Raw genomic sequence first — 9882 nt, 5'->3', positions numbered from 1 at the left:
CCCAGTGTGGCAGGAAGGACAGATGGTAGTCCACAGGAGAAGAGAGCTGCTATAAGAGGCTGGACAGGGGTAGAGAGAAGGGCCAGGGACTCCACAATGTGAGAGGTGAACACAGAGACGTAGGCCAGAGACCCCCAACACAGCTTTATTAACACCCCAAGCCAACACCAACAATCTTTCCATGTGTGAGGCTGACAATGGGGCAGGGCCTGCAGGTGGAGTGTGGGGCTCTGGGCCCCTGAGTTACTCAGCACTCAACAAATAACCCAAGATGATAGCCCCACGCTCCTGCCAGCGGCCATGCAGCCTCCCACCCAGCCTTAGCCACTGCTCCCGGTGGGGCAGGGGGAGCTTCCATCGCCGTCTGGGGACCCGGGCAGGGGCTGGCCCATGCGATCCACACACCAGCAGGGACCTCGGCGCTGCCCCTGGGAGGAGCGGCACTGGGGAGAGAGGCACAAGAATCAGAGGTGTGGCCCAGGAGAGATGGGAGGGGCCCCGTGGGTTGGGGGACAGGCTGTCAACTCCTGAGTCTGAGTCTGTGGAAACATCTGAGTGTTCTCGGGACAGCGAAGCCCGCTGGGTTCCCTTGCATGGCTTCTCTTCTCCACCCACCAAACTGTGCCTGTTCTTCTAGGCCAGAACAGTGGTTCTCAAAGTGTGGTTTCCAAACCAACAGCATCAGCATCACTAGAGGCCGCATTGGAAATGCAAACTTTCAGGCTCTGTGGGCGGGGCTCAGCCACCTGTGTTCACACCTGGGTGATTCTGATTGCTCCTCACGCTTGTGACCCTCTGAGTTAGGCATTGCTTAGATAGTCTAGCTCCTCTCCCACAGCTGTGGTTGGTTATTCTCTCTGTTTGTGTGGGCCCTAAAGTTGGGAGAGCCCTAAGGGCCGGCAAGTGTCTTATTTATGCAACTTTGTAAGTCCCCCTACCCAATTGCTAGTAGGACCCTTGTACTGATAGACCAAGGGAGGAGAGGAATGGCCTCACCTGCCGCTTCCGGTAGAAGCCCCGATGGTCACAATTAGGCACGTAGAGGGTGTGAGCCCCGCGGTAGATCTCGGTCTGGAGTTGCTGCAGCACTGAGTCCAGATGTCTGCGGCAGGGGCCCTGGAGGAAGGGATAGCTCTGCTGCAGAGCCTGCTGGCCCCACCAGCCAGGCTCCCAGGATTGGGATGGAAGACTCGGCCAAGCCCAAGGGAGCAGTCTCAGATGGGAATCTCCAGGACTCTCCACCCCTCCCGTTCCCTGCAGCCCCAAACGCACCATCTCAGTGTCTTGGACGCCCCCAGGATTGGGCCGGGCGGGAGTGGTAGAGGTCCCCGGATTCCTCTGTTGGTCTCTGCGGTTCATGTCCTGCTGGCGAGTTGTCCCTGCTTGGGGCTTACTCTCCTTAGGATTCTCCCCTACAGCCACAATGGGGAATGGGGAAGACGAGGCCGGAAATCAACCAGATGTCAAAGGCCAGAGCCGAGCGGAAACGAGCGGGGCTTTCAGAGTAGTGAGGGGGTTTACAGTTTGGCTCCACTGTTACCTTCTCCTGGCCTCAGTTTCTTTCTATGACAGATGGTAATATTACCTTTCATGATAATATCCCCGGACTAGTATTTTTTTTAATTAATTATTTATTTATTTTGGCTGCACCAGGTCTTAGTTTCTTCATGCGGGATCTTTAGTTGCATCATGTGGGCTTCTTAGTTGTGGCATGCGGACTCTCAGTTGCAGCGTGCGAACTCTCAGTTGTGGCATGAATGCGGGATCTAGTTCCCAGACCAGGGATCGAAGCCAGGCCCCCCGCGTTGGGAGCATGGAGTCTTACCCACTGGACCACCAGGGAAGTCCCCTGCAGACTAAGGCTTTAAGGCTTATAAAGGAGAAGCACTTTGGAAAGCAAAAATCAATATGTTCATTGATTGAGGAGCCTGGGGCTTTGGGTGAAAAGACCGGGCTGTTCCACCAGAGGCCAGCAGGGGGTGCACCAAGCCAGGGAGATGGGGCAGAAGAGCAACGGCGGTGAGAGGGGGTCAGCAGGGACCCAAGTGGAATGTGTGTCCCCGCTGTGACCCTGCTGTGACTCAGCCCACCCCTCCCAGGGCTGAGACATGGTTACTTTGGGGGCACTGCAGTGGGGGCCTCTCCCTCCTGGTCCCCTGAGACGCAGCCCAGCTCAACCCCAGTGGTCCCAGGAGCATGTGTGATTCAGCCCTTAACCAGGAGGTGGAAGGCGGGCAGGCTGCAAAGGTGCAGGAATGAGCGGCTTCCAACCTGCAGGCAGCTCCTGGCGCTGGAGAAAGTTTCACACGTTGTACTGGGGGGTTTGGGGAAGGCTCAGGATGGGAAGGGAAAGTCAGGGTGTCAGGGCAAAGAAAAGACAGGGAGGGGAGCGGGCACTGTTTGGAATTTGCCCCAGCTGTAAAATGAGATATTATGAGCCCTGAAGTTGCTCCCATCTGCCTGCTACTCAAAAGCCAAGAACCATTTCCTCTGCAATCCTGAGTCCGATCCCTCTTCCTCCACACTCCTCAGACCTTGCCCCTCATTCCCTCTATTCAGCATCCTACCGCGACCATGCTGCCAGCTGCCTCCTCTGACCCAACCAGACCACCTCTTTCCAGGAGGACCCCTAGCAGCCTGGACTCAGGCATTTAGGACTGAAAGAAACTCTAAGTTGATTTCCCATCCTTCCCTGTGGAAAAAACTGGGAGCTCAGATGCCCCTGGGGTGGGGGCCGTTTGTATTTCCTCCTCTTCCCATCTCCCTGCTGCCCCCCATCTTTCAGGTTCTGACTCACTTCTGTCCCACCCACCCAATGACTCAGCCTTCTATTCTCCTCTCTGGATTAGGGTGGGGTGGGGTGGGGTGGCTGGAGGGTTCTGAGAAGCTTTAAATCATAACCCTGATTTGGCAGACTCCTTCTTTTCCCACCTCTATCCCCCCCGCTCCGGGTGGGGAGTGGGGAGGGCCAGCGCCAACCATCGGACCCTAGTCTAGTGTGAAACTGCTCTGGATTTGAGCCATCTTCTATTCTCCACCCCATGTTCGGGTGCTTTGGACACCCTGATATTAAGAGGAGATATTTCTCAGTGTGTGCAGGATTTGGGAGTCTGGAGTTCTCTTCCCTCTTTCTCCAAGTGGAAGCTGGTAACAATGCCTGGGTCCTTTCTCCAGCTTGGGGGTCTAGGGCTGAAGGAGCTGGGCCTCTGTGGCATACAGCACGTCCCTAAACCCTTCCATTCCTCCCTTTCCCCTCAAGGGAAACCCTTTTTTGACGGGGCAAAAAAGGGTTGCGGGCTCAGACATCTCCCTGCTTCATCCCTAGGGCCCCCAGCCGTACCCCAGACTCCTAGGAGCTCCCCGCACTGGCCCCTTCAGCCCCTAAAATGTACCCCCCACCAGGGTTGGGGAGGAGGAAGCGTCAATCTCAGGACCCTCATAGCAGGGCTGCCCGTGCGCATCCCTCCCGGACCCTGCGGGCAGAGTTGCGGGCCTCACGTGGGCGGGGCAGGGGCGGGGCGCGGACTCACCCGAGGGCGCGCGCGCCCGGCCGCAGCGGCCCCGGCCCAGCAGCAGCGCCCGCAAAGGCGCCTCGTCTTTCTCCGGCGGCTGGCACTGCAGTCCTGGGGCGCAGTTTGGAGTGTAGACCCCGCACTGCTGCCCCTCCCTCCTGAGACAGCCCCCAGCTTCCGCACAGCCCTCCGCCGGCGGCCCCCCATCCTCCTCCTCCACGCAGCCCCCTGGACAACCCGCCTGCACCCCCTGCCCGCAGCCTGGGCACCTTGCCAAGGCGCCTCCTGGGCGGGCAGCGAGCAGCAGAGTTAGCAGCAGTGGCGGCAACAGCCTGTGGGGGGTCATGGTCAAGATTTTTGCCCCGTCCACTCCTCCCAGAGCAGTCGTAGCGCAGCTGCTGCCCGTCGCCGCCCCTCTGCCTTAAGTAGCCGCCGGCAGGGGCCGGGCCCTTTAAGAGCCAGGTGAAGGGGGGGTGCGGTGGAGAAGGCAGGGGCATTCCCTAAACTGGGTGGGACTGGAGAGGCCCCCCCCTCCACCTGGGTCCTCCCCACTCTTCTCTACCTCCTCCCTTCCCGGTTTCTGTTTACTTCCCAAATTACTCTGATTTTTCTTGCTTTGTTCCCGGGAATCTCGCCCGGATTTTGGGAGCTGGACAGCTGGCTGGAGGCCCTGGAGGGTGGGAAGGGGTGGAAGCAGGAGGGGTAGAAGCGGCAGTAGGGGTGAAGGGGAAACCTGAAATCCAGTTCGGGTACATGTGTGGCGGATGAAGGAGACGGAGGGACTCCGATGGGGAGTGAGAAGATGGCGGACTTAAGTGGACGCAGAAGGGATGGTGTGGGGGTCATGAGAGGAATGCGGGCGAAAAGAGAGAAAAGGCGGAGACGACCGAGAGTGGGGTCTTGGGAGAACTGACCGCTGATGGAAGAGAGTAAACCAGGGGCGAGGAGAGGAAGAGCAAAGCTGAGGCAGGAGCAAGAGAAGGTCTCCCTGAGATATGACAGGGGAAGGCGGGTACTGGGGGCCAGACGTGGGTAAGATGATAGAAGGGGTTGGGGGAAGCAAGGGGTGAGGTGGGGGGAGGCGGAAGCACACCTTGAACGAACTGTCAGAAATCCTAGCATTGTGTTGGGGCCATGGGAGTCTGGAGGGATTGCAGGGGGCGGAGCGTGCCCGCAGAACTAGCTGAACACCTGGGAGGTAGGGACGGGGGACTGGCCAGCTGAAATTATAGTGGCGGGGCGGGGGGGGGGGGGAGAGGCGGGGGGGAGGATTAGAGGAACCCATACTCTGGGTGCTCTTAGGGACAGTGGCCAGAGAGCAGATCCCCAACCCACGCTGTCCTTCATCCAGGTCAGCCCACCCCTCCATTCCTCTCCTTTCCCAGAATCTGTCCTCCACTCCACACCCACCCAGTACCACCCTTTGGGTTTTCTGGATTATTCAGGCTGTGCTCTACCCAGGGGGATTGAATGGTGACTGGTCTGAGTGTTTCAGTCTGCCTGCTCCCCGAGCTTTCACACGCTGGTCTGTCTACCCCACCTCCCCACCCCTGGCCGCCCTTCTCCAGGCAGTGCCCCGCCCATCTGAGACTCCTAGCTGAGCCTTCCTTCCTAGAGGGAGGAAGAAGGACCGTTTCCTTCTGCAACCCACACCCACCCAGCTCTGGGTTACGCAACACCGGCCATCTCATTCTTTCCTAAAACAACGGCTCTGGGCAGTGACTAAGTTTAAATTCTGGTCCTCCAAGCAAGAATGTAAGCAAGGCCTTCCTGAACTTTTAGGTAAATACAAAATAAAAAGAACTTTACTCCCAGCCCGCCCCCTAGGGCTACCCTGGGACCCTAGAACCAGCATTTGGGGAGCAGCGTCTTCCAGTAGCCCTGAGACTGTGACGCAGATTGGGCAGGCGGGGGTGGGGGGGTGGGGGGGTGGCTGCTGGGGCAGTGGGAGGAGCAGCTCTCCTCTCTCTGGAGGCTCTGGGACCTCCTCCTCCAAGCTCTGACCCCAGGGTAGCGAGCTCCATCCTGTCCCTCCGTCCTTATCACGATTTATTTTGCCCTGCACATGGTTCTAGCTAGGGCTTTTCTCCTCAGCTCCATCTTGCTGCTTCTGAATAAGATGGAAAGGTCTGTGGAAAGTTGAGATGGGGAAGAGTTGGCCATACTCCCTGCAGGATCCCAGTGTGGCTTTTTAAAGAAGTTTGTATTCTTTGGTAGGTTATATTGCAGAGAAGCCCAATACTCTGCTAGCCTCTCACATCTACCGCTGCCTTCCCGAATTCCCCCTTCCCCCTCCCACATCACCACCGCCACCCTTACAGATTTCCCCTGTTTACTGCTACCCCCTGCCCAGCTTGGTCCCTCCACGCAGTCTAAGTACAGCCATGGCACAGCCCAGTCCCACCCGCCACCCCAGCACTGCTCTTGCCTCGACCCCACGCCTCCAGTATGGATGTCCAGAGCGGCGAGCTGTGCTGTCAGTGCTGGGGTCTAACCAGGCTCTTTCTTGCAGACTGAGACTCTTGAACTCTACTTTCCCTCCCTTTGGGATGCCCTTCACCTCAGCACCCAGAGCAGAGGTAGGAAGCGCATGGTGCGTGCTCAGGATGGAGTGTGGGCCAAGGTGCACACACTCTGGGACTCTGTCTGGCCTCTGTGGAGAGAAGAGTTTGAGGAAAGCTTCTGTCAGGGCTGTGAAAAGGCTAAACAGCTGGGGCTGTTACTTAGGCTTTTTATTTTTATTTATTTTTTATTTATTTATTTTTGTTGTTGTTTTTTTGCAGTACGCGGGCCTCTCACTGCTGTGGCCTCTCTGTTGCGGAGCACAGGCTCCGGACGCGCAGCCTCAGCGGCCATGGCTCACGGGCCCAGCCGCTCCGCGGCATGTGGGATCTCCCCGGTTCGGATCTTCACGAACCCGCGTCCCCTGCATCAGCAGATGGACTCTCAACCACTGCGCCACCAGGGAAGCCCTTTAGGCTTTTTATAAATAAACTTTGACAGGACTTCCTTCTCCTCTTGCAGGTTACACTCTGTCGTGCTGCTCCCTTATGCTCGGCATCTCTCACACCCAGCCCATCCCTCCAAATCCACAGCACCCCCAGGTGCTGACTTCCTTTTGACAACCAGGGGTAAAGGAGGGGGCCTGCCTGGATCCTTTTGAGCTTTGAGTCTGAGGAAAGACAAGTAGTGGCACAGTCCACAGACAGAAAGCACCAGAGAGGAGGCTTAATGACCACATCATGACATGGCCTAAGTCTGGTGTGGGTCTCATGGGAACTGTTGCGATAACCTCCACTGGTCTCCAGCCTCTGGTTTCTGCCATCTGTCCCACACACAGCCTCCCAGTTGGTCTTGCTCCTGTGACTCTCTCCTCCTCAAAGACCTTTGGCGGTACTCCATGCCCCCCTCCCCGCAAGGACCCATGCTCTCATATGCCAATCATGACCCTGTGGACGGTTGGCCCGGGAAGGACACTGTGGTTCAGCCATCTGGTGGGATCACCTTCCCCAAAACCCCCTGGCAGTTTCTCATCTCTGAGTCTGAACTGAGATTAGGGGAAGGGAAGGTGTGGTGCCCAGAGGTAATTTCTTCCCCTGAACTCCAAATTTTTAGCTCATAAGGATGAAATTCTCCCCACCATTCCTCTCACCACAAACCAAATTCTCCCACCTCATCCCCACCTGCTCAGCCAGCTGTCTGCCTTTCTTTTAATTCATCCACATTGTTGTGTTGCTATCTTAAATTTTTGCTTATCTTTTCTTGTGTCTTATTTTTCCAGTTAGCTTATGAGTGTTGGGGTTTTTTTAAATTAATTAATTAATTAATTTATGGCTGCGTTGGGTCTTCGTTGCTGTGCACGGGCTTTCTCTCTAGTTGCGGCGAGCGGGGGCTACTCTTTGTTGCGATGTAAGGGCTTCTCATTGTGGTGGCTTCTCTTGTTGTGGAGCACCGGCCCTAGGCGCGTGGGCTCTAGAGCTCAGGCTCAGTAGTTGTGGCGCACAGGCTTAGCTGTTCCACGGCATGTGGAATCTTCCCGGACCAGGGATCGAACCCATGTCCCTTGCACTGGTAGGCGGATTCTTAACCACTGCGCCACCAGGGAAGTCTCAGATTCTGAGTGTTTTGAGAACAGGAGCCCCACATCTTCTTCACCTCTGGACCCCCCAGCTCTCAGTTCATATAAGGAGTTCGGAATTGATACAGGTAAAAGTTGTTGTTTTGGGTGGGAGCAAAGGCAGTCCTGGGGGAGGGCCTTGAGAGGTGAAGCGGGCGCACTGTAACTCTTCTGGAGGCTCCTCTACTTCTGAGCTAGCCCAGGCCACCCACCCCAGAGTCTTGTGGCTCTCCAACTCCTTTAACTCCTCCTCTCTCTTTTCCTATTTCTCCCCCTTGTTCTCCAAGTAAAGGCCAAAGAGACTGAGAGGCCAGAGTGTGGTCAGAGTTCAATAAGAAAGGGAAACCTGGCCCCAGGATAAACCAAAGAGGGTTTCCCGGAGAATAGGGCTTTATTTTTTTTAATTTATTTTTATTTATTTATATTTTTGGCTGCGTTGGGTCTTTGTTGCTTAGTGCAGGCTTTCTCTAGTTGCGGCGCGCAGGGGCTACTCTTCGTTGTGGTGCGAGGGCTTCTCACTGTGGTGGCTTCTCTTGTTGCGGAGCATGGTCTCTAGGCATGCGGGCTTCACTAGATGCGGCGCATGGGCTCAGTAGTTGTGGCACACGGGCTTAGTTGCTCTGCAGCATGTGGGACCTTCCAGGACCAGGGCACGTGGGATCTTCCCAGACCAGGGATGGAACCCGTGTCCCCGCATTGGCAGGTAGATTCTTAACCACTGGGCCACCAGGGAAGTCCTGAGAATAGGGCTTTAAAGTAGAGTTTAGGGGACTTTCCTGGCAGTCCTGTGGTTAGGACCTGGTGCTATCGTCGCTGAGGGCCCCGGGTTCAATCCCTGGTCAGGGAACTAGGATCCCACATGCCTCATGGCAAGGCCAAAAAAAAAAAAGAGTTTAGGAGGAGAGGGAGGAGGGCATCTCAGATAGGAAAGCACATCTTTGTGTAACAGAGATGAGGGGAAAGAGGCATGCGTGTGAATGTGTGTGCATGATTTGTTCTGTCTAGATTCCCAGTGTCCCAATGATATCAGAGAAAGGAGAACTGGGAAGGGAGCAGAGCAGTTTTCTAGACTGGGCTGGAGCCAGCCAGATGGTTGGGAGTTGGGAATCATTAGTGGAGAAGAAATAACAACTGGGAGTCTGAGTTTTGCTTTTTTTGGTAATTACATGAATAAAAATATATTCAGTAGATTGATAGAGCATTTATTTATGTGGATGTAACTACATTATATGGACATAAATAGGGAGGAATTGTGCTCCCAAGGAGCTTAGAATTAATATCTGTCCATCCAACACACACTTAATAAACACCTAAAAAACCAGTCGGGATGGGAGGGTATTCCAGGATAGAATGCAGACTGTAACAGGTGAATCTAAATGTATTATATATGTATGACAAAAACACACTGAGGGGGTGAGAAAAAAAAAAAGGTGCTGACTTAAGTAATTTGGAAAACAGTGTTATGACTGGAAACTGTAAGGCTAAAGATAAATGTAATGGCATACTCTACACTCTACATAAACACTGTACTCTAGTTGATAAATTTGTTTCTCATGGTTTAAAATTTTTGCAACTGCTTAATATGTACTGGGGTTGAGCAAATAAGTAATGGATATTGGGTTTCTCACTGTCAGAGAGAAGTAGGGAGGAAGGCTAGAATGAACCCTGTGGTACTGGATTAGAGTAAGAAACTTCAGTGCAATCCTCATGGATTGGAAGACTCCATATTGTTAAAACATCAGTTCTCCCAAAATTGATCAACAGATTCAACGTAATCCCAATTAAAATCCCAGAAGCCTTTTTTGTAGAAATTGGCAAGCTGATTGTCTCATATAGAAAAGCAAAGGATCTGGAATAACTCAAACCAACTTTTAAAAAGTACAAAATTGAAGGACTTATACTACCTGATTTCAAGGCTCATTATAAAGGTATAGTAATCAAAACATAAAGATAGAAAAACAGATCAGTGGAACAGAGTAGAGAGCCTAGAAATAGACCCACAAAAATACAGTAAATTAATTTTTTTCCTTTTCTTTAAACACTTTTTTTTTCTTTTTAACTTGTTCAATAGATGTTTGACAAAGGTGCAAAGGAATTCAGTAGAGAAAGGATATTCTTTTTAACAAATGCTGCTGGAGAAACTGGACGTCCATATGCAAAAAAAAAAGAAAAAAATTAACTCAAAATTAATCACAGATCTGGATAAAGCTGGTAATGCATAACCTCAATCTAATAATGAGTAAATATCAGCTA

General features: G+C 53.7%; 1 protein-coding gene and 1 long non-coding RNA gene across 2 annotated transcripts; one reads left to right on the top strand and one right to left on the bottom strand.

Moving 5' to 3' along the window:
- Positions 1 to 125: 125 nt before the first annotated feature.
- On the bottom strand, positions 126 to 4140 carry IGFBP6 (insulin like growth factor binding protein 6). Its single transcript, XM_004274276.3, has 4 exons — positions 3531 to 4140; positions 1273 to 1412; positions 997 to 1116; positions 126 to 443 (listed from the first exon to the last, which is right to left on the bottom strand). Exons 1-4 carry the CDS (start codon positions 3856 to 3858, stop codon positions 321 to 323), a joined length of 711 nt encoding a protein of 236 aa, XP_004274324.1. The 5' UTR covers positions 3859 to 4140; the 3' UTR covers positions 126 to 320.
- A 614-nt stretch (positions 4141 to 4754) lies between these two features.
- On the top strand, positions 4755 to 6535 carry LOC125960564 (uncharacterized). Its single transcript, XR_007470363.1, has 2 exons — positions 4755 to 5294; positions 5607 to 6535. It is a non-coding gene; the product is annotated as an uncharacterized LOC125960564 (long non-coding RNA).
- Positions 6536 to 9882: the final 3347 nt, after the last annotated feature.

This window comes from Orcinus orca, chromosome 11 (genome assembly GCF_937001465.1).
Source record: "Orcinus orca chromosome 11, mOrcOrc1.1, whole genome shotgun sequence".
NCBI classification, from domain to species: Eukaryota; Metazoa; Chordata; class Mammalia; order Artiodactyla; family Delphinidae; genus Orcinus; species Orcinus orca.
The sequence above is the reverse complement of the archived record's forward strand: the minus strand, read 5'-3'. Positions and strand labels throughout refer to the sequence as shown.

Excerpts from the sequence above, each read along its gene's own strand:
- IGFBP6 (XM_004274276.3), bottom strand. The coding sequence starts at position 3,858 with ATGACCCCCCACAGGCTGTTGCCGCCACTGCTGCTAACTCTGCTGCTC. Across the intron at positions 1,413-3,530 it reads CCGGGCGCGCGCGCCCTCGG|GGGAGAATCCTAAGGAGAGT; the intron begins GTGAGTCCGCGC and ends TTGTGGCTGTAG. Across the intron at positions 1,117-1,272 it reads GCGTCCAAGACACTGAGATG|GGCCCCTGCCGCAGACATCT; the intron begins GTGCGTTTGGGG and ends CCCTTCCTCCAG.